This window comes from Strix uralensis, chromosome 20, assembly GCF_047716275.1.
Source record: "Strix uralensis isolate ZFMK-TIS-50842 chromosome 20, bStrUra1, whole genome shotgun sequence".
In the NCBI taxonomy this organism is placed as follows: Eukaryota; Metazoa; Chordata; class Aves; order Strigiformes; family Strigidae; genus Strix; species Strix uralensis.
Genome location: NC_133991.1, coordinates 12173770 through 12193426, shown reverse-complemented (window position 1 = coordinate 12193426; position 19657 = coordinate 12173770). Strand labels below are relative to the sequence as shown.

At 42.4% G+C, this 19657-nt stretch overlaps 2 protein-coding genes across 6 annotated transcripts in view; both read left to right on the top strand.

Annotated features, from left to right (window-relative positions):
* Positions 1-1125: 1125 nt before the first annotated feature.
* Positions 1126-9230, top strand: DDX52 (DExD-box helicase 52). The gene is made up of 15 exons (XM_074890499.1): positions 1126-1238; positions 1429-1669; positions 2015-2145; positions 2343-2528; positions 2785-2928; positions 3591-3702; positions 4000-4072; positions 4215-4418; positions 4781-4871; positions 5377-5499; positions 5723-5873; positions 6248-6323; positions 7157-7228; positions 7876-7968; positions 8532-9230. The coding sequence occupies exons 1-15, from the start codon at positions 1152-1154 to the stop codon at positions 8614-8616; spliced, it is 1869 nt and encodes a 622-aa protein (XP_074746600.1). The 5' UTR covers positions 1126-1151; the 3' UTR covers positions 8617-9230.
* A 1324-nt stretch (positions 9231-10554) lies between these two features.
* Positions 10555-19657, top strand: part of SYNRG (synergin gamma) — a 43680-nt gene continuing 34577 nt past the window's right edge. For all 5 annotated transcript variants that reach the window (XM_074890498.1, XM_074890497.1, XM_074890496.1 and 2 more), the window contains exons 1-5: positions 10555-10674; positions 15252-15292; positions 16645-16763; positions 18657-18787; positions 19121-19226. In XM_074890498.1, the coding sequence (XP_074746599.1) occupies positions 10601-10674; positions 15252-15292; positions 16645-16763; positions 18657-18787; positions 19121-19226 (471 nt within the window). In that variant the 5' untranslated portion in view covers positions 10555-10600. The remainder of the gene's footprint in view (positions 10675-15251; positions 15293-16644; positions 16764-18656; positions 18788-19120; positions 19227-19657) is intronic.

The window sequence follows — 19657 nt, the reverse complement described above, 5'->3', positions numbered from 1 at the left end:
TGAATCAGAGTACTAGGAGACTTACCTGTACTATTGGGTCTCACAGTTTATCATAATGAATAAATACATGAATTAAATAAATTCTGATCTTAATCTATGCAAAGTTTCTTGATTGCCCTGAGCAGCTGAGCCAGTTGCTGGGTTGCTCCTGCCATTGCCTCTAGCGTTTCTTTCAAGTACAGTTGTGAGGCTGGATTGTATCAGTGGAAATCAAGGATTAAACAAATTAACTTGGCACATTCCTGACTTTAATTTAGGTGTCACTGGGACTGCTAACCGGCTTCACAAAACACATGCTGAAATGTTCTGTTGAGGTGGGTCTTAAAATCAGGAGGCTAGTGCAGGACTGAGCCCTAAGTATTTTTTAACAAAATGGGTTTGAATCAAACCAAGAGACACCATTCCTCTGCTTTCACAGGGAGAGGCAGAGCCACTCGTTGCAGATCACAAAGGGGCTTCCCTGTCAATCCATGAAGAGAATATAAACCAAGGGATGACCCAGGCAATGAAAAGTGCTAATAAACTGCTGGTTTGTGTCCTCAGAAATATCTAGGACCTCAGTTTAGATCTCTGAGAGGCAGAGTGCCCAGTGGAGCTGATAATCTCTACTTGCTGGCACTGTGATGGATAGAAGAGAGGTCAGTCCTTTGAGAGCAGCTAATGATACTGTAAATCACCAAAGCCCAGACATGCTCGAACAAAACCTTCCTACAAAAGCTTTTGTCCTCTTATTCAGCTGAGTTGTTCCTTAAAAATAGCTGAAGCAGTCAGCGCAATTAACTTGCCATCAGGAATACACAAAAGGACAAAACGCTGCCATCGGCCTATAAAGATGTCGAACAGTTTTATGGCTCATATGCTGGATTTGATATTTGTGAGTCGTTTAGACCTCATGCAGATGATTAAACATTTTTTTTTTTTTTTAAATGGAAACAGCTGGCCCGGAGCCCCCCCAGGACTTAGGCCGGCCCTGCCTTGGGGTGCTTCTACCCGTGCCCCGGGCCTAGCGAGGCCTACTGCCCGCCGCCGTGCCCCCGCGGCGGGGTTGCTAGGCGACCCGGGCAGGCACGCGCTCGGCCCCGCCTCCGCGGCCCGGAAGTCCTCGCTACTTCCGGGGGCGCCGCGGTGCCTGTTGGGAAGCGCGCGGCGGTATGGAGGCGCAGGAGCTGTTTCGGCGGTTGGGTGCCGGTGCTCGCTTTGATGTGCGGCGCTTCGGACAAGATGCGCGAAGATTTGGGGTGCGGAGACACGCGGGGGAGGCAGGGACGGGTCTGGGCCCCGTTTCCTCCGCGAGAAGGCCCCCCCCCCCCGGGCCCCGTTCCTTCCGCGCGGCAGGTCCCCGGGCCCTCCTGCGGCCCTGTGGTCGCGGTCGGGGAGGCGCTGGCATCTGGCCAGGCCCGTCCATCGCTTTCCTTCTTTCTCCCCCAGGTGATAAAGGGGAGCGGCGGCGGCATCTCGCCGGAGAGTCTTGACTTCTTTGGGCGCAAGGAGGAAGCCCCCCTGGGGTCTGCCGAACAGGACTGGGGGCTCACAGGGACCGGAGAGGAGGTAAAGGGTGGAGAGCTGCAGAAGGAGGATGGCGCAGGGAAAAACGACAGAGAGATGGCAGGAAAGAGAAAAAGAACGGCAGAAAACAGTGAAGGGAAAAGAAAAAAGAAAAAGACACGAGGTATTTATATACATGTATATGTTTCCTTGGCAGAATACCCTGATGAGGTTCATGCTTCTTGTTCCAGTTTACTTTAAATCTGTGGGTACTGTAACTCATTTTACCAGAAAAAAAAAAAGAGGCTTATGAGGTCTTTGGCTGACCTGTGTCAGAGCTGATAAAATAATTGGGTTTAATAATAAAATAATTCGGTGTTAAGGTATGGGGATGTGGTTGCCATCCTTCTGAAGTCTTTATTAACTTTAGTGAGAATGAGAGAAAAAAAATTTTTAGGTATCCTTTTTTACCAATTAATTTTTGTCTGGATTTTACTAATGGAAACTTTAAATTTTTTGAAACTTCCAGAAGTAGCATCAATGCCAGAGTTGTCAGAAAATAATGGAATAAAGTGGATGTCTTCTCTGGAAGCAAAATTTGAAGATGCAAAAGACAAAAAACCTACTGCAGAAAAACTTGAACGCTTGAGAAGAGAAAAGGTGCGACCATGGAATTCTAATGTAGTAACAGATTACATGGTTTCTGTGGGAGTTTTATCTGAAAATTGAGGTTTATTTATGGTAGTTTCTCTTGGGAGGAAGGTGACTGAATATGGGGAAAATAGCCAGAAAGTGAAGCCATACATGTTTAGTTTTATGCTGTCAGAGAAAGAAAGAGTTTGTCTTTTGCCTTTTAGATAAATCGCTTCAGAAATCAACACAGGATTAATGTTCAAGGAACAGATCTTCCTGACCCAATTGCCACATTTGATCAGCTTCAAAAGGAATACAAAGTCCACCCTAAAATCATGGAGAATATTCAAGCTGCTGGCTTCCAGGTGCCAACACCCATCCAGATGCAGGCGATTCCCGTCATGCTTCATGTACGTTTTCTGGTACTGCGTTTTATTACAGGGAGCGGGGCAGAATTTGGAGGGTGGCCTCTCTTTAGGGTCACGGCAGCGGTTAGTTGCACAGCTTTAGAGATATATCAGCTGCATCAGAGTTAGCCATTGCAATATTAGTATGTATTTTGGGTTAGTTTGTAGCATTAATACTTACGGGAAGGTGATTTTTGTGGTTGGCTGTTTTTTTCTTTTTTCTAGTAAAATACAACACCCTTCCTATTTTTTCTTATAGGGTCGAGAACTTCTAGCTTCAGCTCCTACAGGATCTGGAAAAACACTGGCATTTTGTATTCCTCTCTTAACCCATCTGAAACAACCGAGGAACAAAGGATTCAGAGCCCTGATCATATCACCTACCCGAGAACTTGCTAGCCAGGTGTGTGTTGAGGGGGAAGGGATTGTTGTCATATTGATGTACTTAAAAGTTTTCACTCTGAATCAGTAAAATAGCAGTTTAGTAAATATTTTTTCCATTTATTACCCTCAGATAAGAGAAACGTTTAAACTAGCTTTTTTCCTGATAAGTCTTTTGTCTTCTGTGAAATAGCTACATATCCAGTATCTCAGTCTAATCTAAATGATTAGATTAGAGGCTCAGGATTCTTTGATCATATTTTAAAACTGCCCAATGCTTAGGTGCTCTTAATACCTACTTTCATATTTGAGATTGCTGCAAGAGACTTATCTGTTTGTCTCAAACACAGAATTTCAACAAATTACTTTATATCGAAGCTTTGTTATTGAATCTGAAATAAAAATTACAACTTTGGCCAGAGTTCCATTTGTATTCAAATAGGACATGGGGCTTATGGGAGCTACATTGTTAGAGTCAAAATATGGTAGTCAGGCTTGTGAGAACTTTCAAGTGAATAATACATGTTAGGAAGCTGCATTTTATTATGCTCAGAAAACTAGTCAGCTTTCTCTTAACACTGAAGTCAGGGTGATGTTTGAAGCTGGATCTTCAGGACTGCAGTTTTCCTGGTAAAAGCTAATCAGCTCGGTTTGAAAATTTAATCTCTGCTGCTGCCTTTTCAGACACATCGGGAGCTGGTGAAGTTGGCTGAGGGGACAGGCTTCAGAATACATATGATTCACAAGGCAGCTGAAGCTGCAAAGAAGTTTGGGCCCAAGTCTTCTAAGAAATTTGGTAATTGTTTTAACTACTGAAGTGCTTCTAAAAATTTAAAAAATGTCACTGACCTTTCTCTTCTGGCCTGTGTGGTTTTACAGAGATTGGTTAATACCACTCAAGATGTGCAATCTATTGCTCAACACTAAAAAAGTAGCTGGCATGGAAGAAATAGGAAGTGAGCCTGACAGTGGACTCTGTTAAATCATACCTCTAGCAGCTGGGGTTGGAACTTGTGTTTCTCAGGGCCCTGTTAGTCTGTTTTATTTTGTGTCTTTTTTAATGTTTTGCCCTTTTTTTTTGTTCTTTCTACAGATATACTAGTTACTACTCCGAACAGACTCATTTATTTGCTGAAACAAGATCCTCCAGCCATAGACTTGACCAGGTACCAAGATTCTTTCTCAAATCTGGCTTTGCTACTAGTTTTGCCGCTGAAAAGCGGATGCATGCTGATGGTGTGATGGTCTCTTAGAACTTGTCTTCTCCTCAAGTGACTCTTATTGAAAAGAAAGCCTCTCTGTTCCTAGTGTGGAGTGGCTGGTGGTGGATGAGTCAGACAAACTGTTTGAAGACGGGAAGTCGGGGTTCCGAGACCAGCTGGCTTCCATCTTCCTGGCGTGCACGTCCCACGTGGTGAGAAGAGCCTTGTTCAGCGCAACCTTTGCGCATGATGTAGAGGAGTGGTGTAAACTCAACCTTGACAGTGTTGTTCTGGTTTCTGTTGGAGCAAGGTGGGTGTGCAGTTGTACTCTGACTCTTATGGTTTCTTTCCTTTTCTGGGCAAATTATTTGTTTTCTTTGCAACATCAATCTGCTTGGTTTTATGTGTCCATTGTTAGTACTGCAGGTTGTTTGTCTCCAGAAAAAATTGTGTAGGTGTATAGATCTTTTTCACATATTGGGGCAAGTGTTGTCTTCCTCTACCCGTTACTTTATCATCAGGTAGCCATTAATCTTAGAAGCGGGTACTGGGGAAATAAGTTTGCCGTGCAATATTTCTCATTCACCAGGTAACATTTTATGTTTTTTAGTGTTTCTAAATCTATAAATAAACTCTAACGGTATCACACTTCTGTTGGATTTCTTGTTTCAGAAACTCTGCAGCGGAGACGGTAGAACAGGAGCTGTTGTTTGTTGGATCCGAGACAGGAAAGCTAACGGCAATGAGAGAGCTTGTTAAAAAGGTATTTTGGAGAGACTGAGTATGTCTGCTTACTACAGAACTGAGCTGTGTGTCAGACTTATTTCCTAAGGCAAAGACTTCTCTGTGACACATGTTAAACTGTTCTCCAAATCTGTACAAGAGGAAGAATTGGCACACTACCTGTGAAAACTGAGAGTGTTCCCCATTCTTGGTTATATATTTGAGTCTTGCTTAAGAACACTTTGTATTAACAGTCTGTTTGATTTTTACTTGGCAATGTGAGTGAGTTCTTTGCATTGCGTGGAAAAAAACAAATTTTGTTTGTGTGGATTAAAATGATGCTTAAGTTAGGAACCATTCTGTCAAAGGCAGTGGAGCTGAACTTGCCTAGTTCTGACTCAGGAAGATTTAGCTGGTCAAAAAAAATAAAGGTCCTCTGAGATGTAAAATACTGGGACTGGTTAAGTCTCTTCAGTAGCTCAGTGTCTGCAACCAATAATGGTAGGAAAAGGACTTGAACCTTAGACAAGCTTATTCTTTTGCAGGGTTTTGCTCCTCCGGTCCTTGTTTTTGTACAGTCTATTGAGAGGGCTAAAGAGCTTTTCCATGAACTTATTTATGAAGGCATCAACGTGGATGTCATCCATGCAGACAAAACTCAGCAACAGGTAGGAAGGTATAATTCCTATCCAAGAAGCACTTTAGAAAGAAAGGTAAAAGCAAGAGTGTTGGAATGTAACTTAAGGTAACTCTGGCAATAAATTGCTGCAGGTTTTTGTTTAGAGGTTTAGTTTTATTTGTTAACATCATGACAGCTTTCAGGAAACAGTCACCTCCTTTCTCAAATTGTTAATTCGGCTGTTTCCAAGTACCTGTCTTTTCTTTTCCTAGCGAGATAATGTAGTACACAGTTTCAGAGCTGGGAAGATCTGGGTGCTTATCTGCTCAGCCTTACTAGCTCGAGGGATTGACTTCAAAGGAGTGAATATGGTCATCAATTATGATTTGCCAACGAGTGCAGTGGAGTACATCCACAGGATAGGTGAGTGATTGTTCCCAAATTATGTCCTTTTTCTCATTTCCTAGGTCTCTAATGTAGATGCTCTTGTGCATGAGCAAAAATCCTGAAACCAGGCCTCCTCTGTTGCTTCTAGATTGCTTGAGCCAGTTTGTCCGAGCTCAGCTTTCAGTAAAACTGCGTTACTTTTTGGTCAGTCTTCTATTAACCTTAAATATTTAGACACTTCAGACATACCTGTGCTTTCATTCAATAGGAACAATCTTTGGGGATCGGCTGCTTGGTAGTATGCTTGGTGTACTAACACATAGCAGGAGGCTGGGTGTGTGAAGAGGAGCAGAATAAAGGGAGATATTTAAAGTAAAAGCTGTACTTTTTGCAACATTTGTGTTTGACAGGTCGTACGGGAAGAGCGGGCCACACGGGAAAAGCAGTCACTTTCTTTACAGAAGATGATAAACCTTTATTACGGAGGTAAATTGGAAACATGATATAGCAAAAATGGTTTTTTGGGTTTTTTTTATAGTGTACTGCTGAACCATATGGTTGTGTCTGGTACTGCACACCTCGTAAGCACGGTATTGCCACGCTCTGGAAACTCCATGCTGCTGTAAAAAGCTCTTACAAAGAGAGAGAGAGAGAGAACTCTGTTTAGAGTTCTGTGGAACTGCAGGGTGGTACCATGGTATGGGAAAGCCTGAGAATATTTTCAGGTTTAACATTTTCACCAACGCAGCAGGAGAGAAACTAGCATCCTTTTGCTGCTTTCAGTCCTGTTGCCGGTAATGACGACGCGATGATTTACTTGGGGGCACCTTTCAGTGAACCTGAACCTCGTTAAAGGGCAGGTTCAACAATCTTTACAACTACCTTTGCTCTTGTTCTGGTTTTCCTGAATCATTTGTCATGTAGAAAGTATGACTAACTACCTCATGCTGTGCTTTAGGTTTTCTAATCCATTTCTTTAACTTCCTTGTGTCCAAAATTACGTGGTACGATTCTCTGTTTTGACTTACTGCTTTTTCTTCATCTCCTTGAAGATGATACTTGCCTAACATTTCAATTTGTTTGAACTATCCAAATAGACTCATTAGTTTCATTTAAGCCTTTTATGTCTTGTTTCTTCCTCACCTTACTTGAAACTGGCTTTTGTGTCTTTATTTCTTGCTTTAAAAAAACCACAACAAAACAAAAAGCCAACAACAAAACAGCCAGTGGTTAGGGATTGTTATTTTCCACAGAAGATGCTTATCTCTTCTCCAAGCAGTGGCTGCCAGAGTTAATCTCTTCCCTCCTTTCCTTTCCAGTATAGCCAGTGTTATTCAGCGAGCTGGCTGCCCTGTGCCAGACTACATAAAACACTTTCCCAAACTCCAGAGGTATGTTCACTGGAATAGTTTACCAGTTTGTTTCCCATTTTTTAAAAGCCTGCACAAGTGGTGCTGGCGGTATAAGGGTTGCAGAAGATCTAGTTGTTTCCAATACGGTTGCAGTTCAGCTGCAAAAGGAATTTTAGACAGGGTGGGGGTGACAGTTTTTTACCCAGATAAAAATGGAAACCAAAAGAATTCTTGACTTACGGTTTTCCTGGAGATGACTCTTTTTCTATAAGTTCCCTGAAATCTGCTTTAGAGTTCCTAGGCCCATACTCATGAATTGGGCTTCTGATACATGAAAGAAAGTCCTTTACTCTGAGTTACCTTTAGAAAAATTGGTGTATGCATATAGATAAATAGGGTTTTAATCAGTGCATCTTTCCACACTTTTTCATAACTTCTAATAGTTTCTAAAGCTAGAAATCCTTATACGTGTGTGTGTGTGTGTATATATGCACACATTAGACTTCTATGTTAAAATAAAGTTTGTTTGAATGTCTTCGAGATAACATAGCTAAACTAATCTTGGAGTAAACACGGAAAATATACTCAGACCCATAAATCCCTAGCGATTATCTGTTTTATTTACTTCGGATATTAATTTTTACCCTTTAAAGTAATTTTAATTCTTCACTAAATATTGTTCTCAGCAAACAAAAGAAGAAATTAATTAAGAAACCATTGACAAGAGAATCCATTTGTACCACCCCTCAGTGCTTCTTAAAAAATGCCAGAAGAAAAATGTAAGTAGGTTTTTCTCAAGAGGAGGTAAGAGATGCCGTTTATCCAGAAAAGGCCCAGCAGGCTTCCTCCAAAACACCAATAACTTGTTTGGGTGGACCACCCAGTCATGATGGTGTTAGTAATGGTGAAGTTTCAGTGTCAGTATCTGTCTGCTGGAAATTGGATTAATGCCATCAGTTTGCCTCACGTGGTGCCACATATCGGGTGATAGCAAGCTGGGTTTAAACCACTGGCCTTAAAGCCAGCCTTCAGACTAGCTATCATTTGACAGAACCTAGCGGCTCCTCTTCTGGCAAAGGGCTGGCTTCCACTTTAATGCATGGAGTATTAATACAAGAAGCAGATCTTAAGTTGTAATGGCTGGAGCTCACAGAAGACCAGTGTGTAGCAGTTTGTTATAGCAGAAGTCATAAAGAACACTTACCCACGCTTTGGAGTGGTGCTAGTAAAGGATATATATTCAGCAGCATTAATACAATATAAAACAACTCATGTCTGTGTCACTGCTGTATACTTCATCTATTATGTTCAGGTGTCTTGGTCTCCAATGTGTTTCTTGTAGGAAAACTGCAAAGGAAAATATTAAGGGAAAAAAGGTTAAAGAAGATAAAAGTGGTAGTGAATTACAGACTGCTTCAAAAAGCTGAATAGCAACAGACTACTCCTGAGCTGGGGCTGATGCCTGTGTCCGTACTGAAGAACGAAGATAGCGGCAAAGGGGAAGGGAGAAAAATATTTCTTATGTTTTCTTCTGGGTGAGGATGGACGTTTACATGCAAGAAAGTCTCTACTGAAATACCAGTAGTGGACTCTTGAATGCTTCTCATAGAAGCTGAAGCATGTGCTCTTGCAGTAAATGCCTTGTGTTTCTGAACAATAGTTCAAAATAGCATCTATTTGTGTTACTATCACACAGTTTTATATTTCTCTGTGGAAATAGTGTCAGTTCTGTGTTCAGATCACCCCTAATATGTTTGCCAGACTTCCAGAAGATTCAGTGGCAGAAAACACACAAAGCTTACTGTTAGGCTTGATAAATGGAACTGTCAGACTTCGCTGGACACTTTAAAAAACAAAACCAAACCACATCTACTTGTATTGTATGTGAAAGTAAAGCCTTGCTTCTCCTACTTTTTGCTTCTGTTAATCATTTTGAAATAACTAATATGTTTACATACGAAAACTCTAGTAACTTTGTACTGTTTCACATTTAAGCCTCAAAGCTGAATAAACAAGGTCATAAATGATTCTAATAGCGAAACCTGCCTGTCTCTACAGCCTTGATGGACAAAGTCTGCAGGCGTTACTCCTTAGCCTGCTCCACAAAAAGGCCGGGCTCCACACGCTTTCCACAGTCCACTGTTGTGTCAGAATTTGGGTAGTGCAGGAGCAGCTGCTGCTTTCCAACTGTAATCCTGTACAGGATTGTCTTCTTGCTTTGTCATATTTAATCCAACTTGGAAATGGATACTAGGTCCGTATAACTCATTTACAGCAGAGCAGTGTTAATTGCTCTGCCCGACTGACAACTGTGACGTTTTGTGAGAAACTGAAGACTCTCTGCATCCTGTTTTGCTTATTCCTGAGCTAGAGGTGGTTTTGCTTTGGTTGCAGAATTGCATCTTACATTTGGGTTGTATAGGAGATAATGTCTTCGTTTTGACATCTATGAACAAATTTGCCTGTATATTTTAATAAAAATTAAGTTGTATATTCAGATAAATGCCAAGTTGCCTGCTGCAAGATACTGATGATCAATACCACATGGAATATGTTTAACAATTAAAGTAAGAAATTACTGATATTCACCTTTAAAGGCACTGCTGATGTGTAGAATAGAGGTGCTTATTCTGGTAGTGGTAGCAGGAGAGAAAACAGCCTTTGATCATGAGCAGCTTTGTGCAATTTAATTCTGCAGAAGAAGGTGCTGCCGTTCCCTTTTTGAGGGACTTCGTTTCAAAGTGAGAGCTTAAATTTCATCTAGTGCTTTCTCTCAGGCCGGGTTTGATTTTAATGTGATTTTTCACTTATTGAGACACTTAAACAGTGGCCTTTTTCAGGATTTACTCCCCTGCGAAGTGCTGACAGGCTCTCACGCTGCGCACGCTCTTTGCCCAAGGGACTTCATGCTTTTGTATTTCAGCAAGCTTAGGCTGACCTTACCGGGCGCTGCTTCTGCACGACTGTGGGACCATCTAGTACCTCACACCGCCCCTCAGCAGGAGCGCTTCTGGTACAGTACTTCTGAGGTTTTTGGGTGGCGCGGTTACCGTGTATTGGAGAGTATTTCCAGGGGCGCGCTCAGCAGCAGCTGGGCCGCCCCTCAGCCCTCAGGGATGTGTCCCCGCGTCGCCTTCACCTTTGGGCAGAAGGGCGGCACTTTTTCGCGGCAAAGAGATTTTAGGCGCCTGGAGTTGACGTTACCAACGCACCGCCTCGATTTTAAAAGCGCTCTTGAGGAGAAGGCAGGGCCCCTCTTCCCCCCCCGCCCTGTTCCATGCCCGCCTCGCACCGATGCCCGTCCCCGGCCGCCCGGGGGTGTGTTCCCGCCCTGGGCGGGCCGCGGCTGGGCCCGGCCCCGGAAGCCGCCGCCGCTCAGCTGACAGCGGCTGCCGGGACCGGAGCGGGAAGATGGCGCTGCGGCCGGGACCCGGCGCGGGGGGTGCCGGCGGGGCGGCGGGCGGCGGCGGAGCGGGGGCCGGCAGGTCGGTGATGGCGGAGCACGGCGGGGGTGTGTGTGTGTGTGTGTGTGTCGGGGAGCGGGGCTGGAGGGGTGCGGCCAGCGGGGGTGAAGGGCGAGAGGGGGCTGCGGAGAGGAGGAGGACAGATGGGGGTGTGGGGGCAGAGATGGCGGGAGGTGGTGGGCGATGAGGGGGCAGAGGTGAGGGGGAGACTCGTGGGGTGCGAGCTCGGGGTACAGGTGGGATGTGGGGGCAGAGGGCTCAGGGCCCAGGCGGGGTGTGGGGGTCCCGGGTGGGGTGTGGGGGGACGCAGCCTTTTGCCGGGATGTATTTGCCTTTTGGGAGCCCATCTTATTCCCCAGCTCGTCTGGGCTTGGGCAGTTGTAGCCCACTTGCCATCAGGCTCCGCGGCCGCAATCTCAAATATCGGGGTGAAAAGGGGTTTGGGGGTTTCGGCAGCCCTGCGTGGGTGCCGCTGGTGTCGGCAGCGATAAATGTTGGTTATCGCCATCGGGCAGGTTTGTGGCTGCTGCAGGACGGAGCCTCTGCTCGCCTGCTGCTGCTGTGAGGGGATTTCTCATCCCCTCTGTCCCACAAAGGGCACTTCAGCGAAGAGGGAGGACTGAGGAATGGTGTCAGGAGAAAGAAACAGCGGTAAAAGATGTGTGAATGTGTCGTTGTGGTTTTGGAAAGGCTAGGAAGTTGTATTTTGCTACCTTTGAAGAATTAGTAATTTCTTTTTTTAACGTAGGCTCTTGTGTGCTATTTATCTGTTGTCCTACTTCTAGGGAGACTGGGTACATTTTGCCTTTGACAAATAAGTTCATTGAGTTGTCTTGGATATCCGAAGCCTATGGTGTTGTCAGCGTTACTGGGAACGTGAGGATGGGGGGGGTCTGTGCTGGGGTGACCTTCACCCCCAGGACACAGGTCCGAGGTGTCCCCGTCAGCTCTCTGAGCTGGGTCGCTGCTCTCTGTTGGGGAAGAAGCATCCAAGGGGTCTGGAATACTTGGGAAGAGAAAAGCTGAAGTGTATGTTTCTGCCTGTGCGTGCTATGGAAGGGATGGGACGCTATCTTTGTGTTTCCCCGTGTATATAAATCTGAAACGGTTCTTGAAAGGGGCTGGATAAACCATCTAACCTCTTACAGCAACGCTGCCTCTTCAGCAATTTAATGGGAAAGTAATAAAAATGTTATCAGCAGACTATAGGTTTTGGAAAATAAAAGGATTTAAAAATCATTGTTTCCCATTGTTCGTATTTTGGTTTCTTTGAGAGTGAAGTCTGGAGGTAGAGGAAAAGCTCCGTTCTCTGTGTCTGTGGGTCCTTTGCCTTGTTTCACTTTAATTGTTGTGGATTTCTGCCATTCAAAAATACATGACAATCTATGTTGTGTTGATAAGGTTGTACGTATTGGGAATTAAGAGGTTTAAAAATCCACTTGTAGGTAGGAAAATGTGTGTAGTTTGGAGCTTTTACAGTGAAGCATGAATGCAGAAAAGGAGTTGCTTTGCCCCACGCTCCTGCATTTTGACTGAAGCTGTTGGTTTTTTTTTTTTTGAAGCTCTATATTTAAAATACTTACCTGAGAGGAATTTTGTTTTATATTACTAATTTAAGAGTTATATTGTAGGGTAACTGCTTCATTTTCCTTATATTTATTTTATTTTGTGCAGTGTATCACATATATTACACTTTCTTACTGTGTTATCCAAAGTATTGTGGCTAGTTGCATGAACCTGGGTGGTAAAATGCTTCTGCTTTTAGGAACAACAGAAATGTCTGCAGGTGCATTAAAATCCACTGCGGAAATAAAAAGAAGCTATATTAAAATAGCATGTTTCATAGTAGTCATCAAATCTATATATTTTAAACATCTGGCGTCATAAAGGTTTCCATTGTCTGGAAAGTGTATTTGATCATTTTAGAGCATACGGTCAGCTGGCTGTAAATGTTCTTTTAGCCCCCAAGTAGTATATTGGTCCTTACAGACAGCTTAATTTATCATGCTTGTCTTTTTTTTTTTTTTTTTTTTTAAAAAAAAACAAACAACAAAGAGACTGTTCTGATTTTGTCTGTTTGTTTTTAATTCTCCTGTCAGTGGTGGTGTTGTGAGGTAATTTGAATTAAAATGTTTTCTGTAAAAGAAAATTACTTGTGACGCTGCTTCTATCACTACATGGTTATTGAGTTCAGTGGTTTCCTGTAGAGCTTCAGTTAATCTCCAATGCCTGTGCCTTAGCTTGCTTTCTCAGCGATGAGACTCAGCCGCTTTAACTAGATGCGTGTGGGCACTTCTTTTGCATCTCGGAAAAGCAGTTTAGAACTAAAGTTCCTGATGCTTGAATAAAGAGGTTGACAGGGTTTATGTATGAGCATGTGTGGCTGATGCTGGCAGTTGCACGGCTAAATTTTGGAGCGAGGTCCGTGATGAATCCGAGCCGCGCGTACAGAGTGCTGTGCAGCAGGAGCTTGCTTTACTACTTTTAACTTGCTCTTCTCCCAGTACCCTCTAATTAGCTGCAGGGTTGGTTTTTTTGGTTTTTTTGTTTTGTTTTTTTTTTTTTTTTTTCAACAGAGACTTATAAATAAATCAGGAGCTCTGTAGAAAGGAATAAATATTTAATAGTCTGGCCTTTATTAGCTTCCAACAAGCAGTGGTACCTTGCTATGCTTGTTCGGTTTACGTTCCATTTGCTGATTTGGAAGAATTCTTGTTGACCGGATTCACCAACAAGAAGAGAGAACACAAAGCTACGAACACTTTTCCATACTTGTGAGCTTCTCAAAAATAACTTTTAATATCTCATCATTCTGACTAAACTAAGAATGGTGTATTTTTATTATGCCTAAAATTGCTCCACTTGCAGATCTGGCTTATGACAAAAGCTCTACACATCTCAACTTGCACACGTTTTGAGGGGGTATATTGCCGAGGAGGGGTTCTGTACTGAAAACTGTTTCCATAGGTGAAACCAAATGCAGGCAAAAATCCAGTTAATTCACTGAGTTTCGGCCCCTGAGTGGAGAAAACAGCTTTTCTGACCGACACCGGAGTTCAGTCACGGGTCCCTCTGTGGTTTTCAGTCAGCTGCTTGTCTTCATGATGTTAATATTTGTGTGCTAAGAAGTGGATTAAAAATGACCATATTGAACACCCCTCAGTTGACTAGACCTTGGCCGCAGCGTGAACCGTGTGAACCAAACCCGATCCAGAGAAGCCCAGCGCTTGTTTTGGGATGAGGTAGCCTGCATCTGCACAGCGCTTCAGAGAGAGAAACCAAAAATGGTGGTGATTGAGGACAGTAAGACCTGGACCTGGTGGAAGGTGTAGGTGTGTGTTATTGTGGAAGGAGAAATTAGCACATAGTGGTCAGGGTAAAAGAAGCAGCTTCGGTATGAAGAAGATTCTGAGTTAGAGGATAAAATGAAGAGTAATACAGGTTGTCTTGGTGACCGTGTAACCTGCTGTCTGTATAGTGGGTAGGTGCAATTTGCTCCTGGATAAATGCATAATTTAAATCCCTTATTTTATCTTGGTACTCATATTACACAGCTCTTTCATATTTATAAACCAGGTTGGCTTTCGGAACTTCCTGCAGGTTTTGAAAAACTGTCTGCAGTCATTTATGATCACATTTTCTCCTTTACTCTTAGGCAGTTTCTTTTACATCCACCCTCTCAGGCTGAGGAATATTGAATATCTATAAGTGTGTTTCTCTTTCATGGCATTTTGATGTAATAGCTGCCTGGGACACTGAGTGAGGTTCTTGTTTGGTAAATTACTGCTGACGTGGGTTTTCTGAGAGTTGCTTGCAAATGAGATGTTTAAACTAGGTCCTTTTTTGCCGTTTGGCAGCACAGCACATGCTTCCGTTTGAAAGGAAGGGCTAGCAATTTTCATTATGAATCCAGCTGAAGTTTTAACAGTTCTTCCTCCAGGTGCGCTTGGCCCTTGATACTTGAATGAATATTTATTCCAAGGCACTATTTTTCTTGTAATTAGATGTAACTGAGAAAATAGCAACTCCATTATTTGGTGATACTTAGTGTTTCAAAGGAGGCAAAAATGCAGAAGTGACGGGGTTTCATGGATAGTTTATCTCTCTGCAGAAAACTGTTACTAAGCAGCTGAGAACTATTGTCTGGTGCAGTTAATGGTCTTGCTGAATCAGATACTTCCAACAGGAGACGCTTATTCATTCTGCGGTGCTAGGAGGCCTAGCCTACACTAACAAACTGACCTGTTACCAATCTGCGTAGGTGCCGAAACTCTCTTGTGGGTGATGTCGATGAGTCAAAGCCATTTTAGTGCTGCTGTGGAGGATAAGATGTATTTCTTCCTTGCTTTACAGCCTGTGACAGTGCTGACAGTGCTGGTGGGACTCTCCGGTGCTTTGGGGGATCCCTGGGAGGGGGCGGCCTTTTCCCCGTGGTCTGGTTGGGTTCTGTGAGACTTGCAGGAGCAGATGAAAGTGCTGACCAGGAGGTGGGAGGCTTTGGGGGTGTGGTGTTGATGTGCAAGTCGAGGTACCTTTTCATTCATTTATGTTTGCACTAAAATGATAGACTTTCATGGACTCTTTTTTTCCTCCTCCAGCTTCATGTTTCCTGTCGCTGGTGGTTTAGGCCCCCCTCAAGGTATGTACGAACTTAAAATTTTGAGCACAGAGTTCCTTACTTTGTTTAGATGCATTAAACAACTTAAAATAGTGCTGCACTGATGCTCAGAAGCGTGATTATTAATTGAACTCCATAGCTGTTTTTCTTCTTGAATTCAGTACCGGTAAGCTGACTCTTGCAACTCTATTTATAAAACTTTTTATGCGTTGTTGAAGAAGCAGTGTTACCAGAATGCTAGATTAAAGGTCTAGGAAAAGTACGTCTCCATTTTTAACCTGAATTTGCCTTTAAGATTTTGGTGTTATTTTGAGTGTGGTATTTAACCTCTTTATGCTTCATCTACCAGCTGTGTATACCCATATTGTGTGGGTGTTGCAAGACCTGGTAAATATTTACAAAGCACAGCAAGACCCTGGGACAAGAGTCACAACCTGTGTGGAAAGTATTAATACAATAGGAGAGCCTCAGCCTTAAATTACCTTTGTTCTCATTCCTGTTGCAGTGCTGTTTAATTAATGGAAAATATGGAGAGAACTTGTAGGGAAAGTGGAGAGTTTTCTTATAAAAAGTCTTGGGGACTAATTTATGGATTATTCCTGAGTGTGTCACGTCCTTCCTGGAGCACTTTTGTGTGTGATGTTCAGTTATGCACAGTTATAATTATCTCACAGTCTGCTGGTAACAAATGTAGTTGGTGTATGTCTCCCAAGATAGCAAAATATGAGGTATGAAAATACTAAAACGTAATTCACTTGGCTTTATTTAGTGTATTAATACATTCCGACTTGATTTGTCCAATGTTGTTGAAGTTTAGCTTTTACTGACAAATATTGTAACTATTCTAATTTATGTAGTGAGTTAATGAACCTACAGACAAGTTATCCAGCCTGATCAGAGTGTGAGGTTGTATTGTGAAATGATGAGTTTATTTCCCAAGACTTATCTTCAAAAGCTGCCAGTTTGTAAGTTTTCCCTTTCAAGAGAAATGGACAATTATCAGCATCACTCAACCAGGTTAATTAAATCTTGTTAATTGGAAATGACCCTTTCAAAAATTAAAAGGGAAGAAACCCACAGAGAATCCTTAGGATGATGGGAGAATTCATCAGCTTAATTATTGGGAAAGCCCCATAATGTTTCTTTCCTTAGGCTGACCACTGTCTAAACTAAGGAAATTCTGTGGCTGCCTGCAGTGTAGCATATTTTTTTATTTTTTAAACAGTCCATCAAGAGTGAGAGTTTTTTCCTTTCCTTCACTGCTTTAGGGTAAAAAACCAAAAAAAAAAAAAAACCAACAAAACAAAAAGGCAGGGGGAAAAAAAAGCTTTAACACTATCTGGGAGCTTACCTTGTTAAATGTTTCCTTGTAGGGATGATTCCTATGCAACAGCAAGGATTTCCAATGGTTCCTGTCATGCAGTCCAATCTGCCAGGCATGATGGGAATGAATTACGGTTCTCAGATGCCTCCTGGACCCATGACCATGCAGGTGCGTGGCTGTGAAATGGGGACTGAAATGAGGTACCTTGGTGCTTGTCTGAAAGGTGGCAGCTGGTGCCATAGACCTCTCACAACCACGGTGGGGTAAGAGGGTGGAACTTGGCTAGGACCTGAAGTAAGTGTGGGTATTAGTCTGTAGTGGGACATCATGTTTCATAGTATTCTCTTTGAAGATAATTGTTAGAATTTAAAGAATTCTCCAGGGTTTGTGGGGATCTAGATAGAGAGAGTGGGGGAGTTTCACATACATTACTCACTGTTGTAGAATAGAGAGAAGTGAGGGTGTAGTGTACGGACAGCATCAGTAATATTTAAAGTAACTTGGACATTACAGCCCACTCAAAGATGTCAGAATCTGAACTTTCATTTCATGATACGTGTTATGACACCAAAGTGTGCTAAGAGAAGCACGGTCTCTGAACAGGAAAGGAAACAAAAGCACCAGCGAGATGTTGAAAAGCTACCAGGTGCCACCTACTCCAAAGTGTGGTTAGTAATAGTGTTGAATTGTTAAGTAACTATCCTTCAAAACTCCCACAAGATACCTCTTCTGTCTTTTTAATTTCGCTTCACGCTTTTTCTTCTTTTGCTTTGGTTTTATGTACTTACCATTAAGGTGGCGTGTTGGGTAGTATTTTAAATGAGACCTATATAAGCTGATAAGAAGTGGCTGTGTACACAACCTGATTGATCATGACCAATTCACTGAACTGTTCTATCCCTTTGTAACTCAGATGCTGAACTTAATAGAATTAAGTTTCCTGAGTGTAGGTGGCAATTCATAAACTTTGTTTTAAATACCTTGTTCTAGGGAGCGATGAATCTTTTAAACGTGCTGTATTTTCTCACATGACCGGTTTTCCCGTTTGTCCTACTTCCTGTGTTTCATTCTCATTCTTTTCTTGCTTAAAGTAACTTTGTCTTTAACTCTGCTGTTGCTAATTGACGAATAAGAATGAAATATGAGTAGCTAATACTATGTTTTCTCTCTTTTAATCTTTTGTTTTCTATTTAGCACCATATGTGCTTATGTACAAATTTGCACTTTGCTGAAATTTAATATTTCAGCATGGCTTGGTAGCCAAATTGCTGTGTGACAAATTGAATTTATTGTATCTTGCCATCTCCTTACACTCCCTTCTCTTTCCACCCCCACCTGGAATTTATTAGATTAATTTTATAAAATTTATAGTAGGAAGATGTTTTTATGAGAGCTGGTCTAAAAATAATAAACAACTTTTGTTCTCTTCCTACGTGTTCTGATACCAGATACAAAATGAGTGGTAATAAAAGTAAGTTATTTTCTGGTCCCTTCTCTACTAGACGAGCTTTGCTGCTATAACTGTACCAGAATATATTTCTCAGCAAACGTTTCCAATACAGATGCAGTTTATTCAGACAAGTCTCCTCTTGGCTGTTGTATACTGTCTCCCTCCCTTGGACCCGTGGATAAGCTATGTTTGCAAAATGACTAGACCACGTTTTGCCAGCATCCATTGTTGGTTAGGAGTGTGCACCTCCAGCAGGGAATTTAAAATTATTATGCAATCACTTAGAATAGGAAACAAAAACCCCAAGAAAACCCAAAAGTGTGGTGCTGAACCATGTGTAGCACTGTAGGATGCCTGTAACCTTCCTGCTCTTGGGGTAGGTTGTATGGATTTGGAGTCTTGATTTTTGCGTTTGACCAGACCATCGTTTTCTGCCATCCTTTCAGAATTGTAGCTCCTAACTGAGAGGGAAGAGTGCCATCTACTGCTCATCCAACTAGTCTTAACGCTTACTTACCTAGTTTGCAATTTGGCAGGGTGTAATTACCAGTGGTTTGGCTTTTTCTATGGAAAAAAATAAATCTTGGCGTTGCGTTATTGATTTGTTCTAGGGTGGCATGCCCTTAGGGCCGATGCCAGCGACCGGAATGCCTTACATGGGACAGGCTTCTTTCTTGGGAATGCGCCCAGCAGCCCCGCAGTACACCCCTGACATGCAGAAGCAGTTTGCAGAGGAGCAGCAGTAAGTGATGCTTTACTGACTCTTCCGAAATTCTTTTTTTAAGGGGGAGATGTAGTCTGGAGGGGTGGTTCACTCAGTAAAAATACTAATAGTTTCTCTAGAGAAGTAGTCCATTTAGGGCTGTAGAATATTGTTGAGATCATTCCATTGCATTTGAAGGCCATCTATGAAGTTAGTGGTGGCTGTCATACAGCTCTGTGAAGAAGTAGAAATGTGTGCTCCAAGCCGTCTGAATTTGGACACAAGAAATGGAAAAATCAAGCAGAAGCTTGCCACGAAAATTGTAGTGAAAAATTATTTTTAGATTTTTTTTTTTAAATCATTTTTTTTCAGGAAGAGGTTTGAGCACCAGCAGAAATTCTTAGAAGAAGAAAGAAAACGGCGCCAGTTTGAGGAGCAGAAACAGAAGCTGAGGCTCCTGAGCAGTGTGAAACCTAAGGTATGTCCTAAATAATAAGTGGGGTGTTCCTTCTTCAGGTTTTTTTTAATGGGATGGTCTCTTTCAACAAGCAAATAGGTGGGGAACTTACATGAGACGTCAGATTACATCTTGAAAAGCATCTGGAATAGTCAGTCCTTTACACACTCTTGGTGTAATGTAAACAAAGTCTGGTGTTGAAAATGAAATCAGCTTTTGGACAAAATAAACCAACCTGTTGTGTAACGTTTGGGAACAGATTGAGTTTCTGGAATCAAGAATGTTTGGTGGCTTGTTTGTTAACTTTGCCCAAAGTTTTGGGTACTTGCAATGAACTCGAAGGCTTTGCAAGGATACAAATAGTGAGTAAGGTTTGTGTATTGATCCTGTGCATAAAGCTGTATCTGAGGACTGAGAAACACTGTTATGGTGTAGTCTGCAAAATAAATGCT

Bases quoted from the DNA above. Each gene is read 5' to 3' on its own strand.
- DDX52 (XM_074890499.1), top strand. From the start codon at position 1,152: ATGGAGGCGCAGGAGCTGTTTCGGCGGTTGGGTGCCGGTGCTCGCTTT. The intron at 4,073-4,214 runs GTACCAAGATTC...CTCTGTTCCTAG, and splicing joins CCAGCCATAGACTTGACCAG to TGTGGAGTGGCTGGTGGTGG. The intron at 4,419-4,780 runs GTGGGTGTGCAG...TTCTTGTTTCAG, and splicing joins CTGGTTTCTGTTGGAGCAAG to AAACTCTGCAGCGGAGACGG.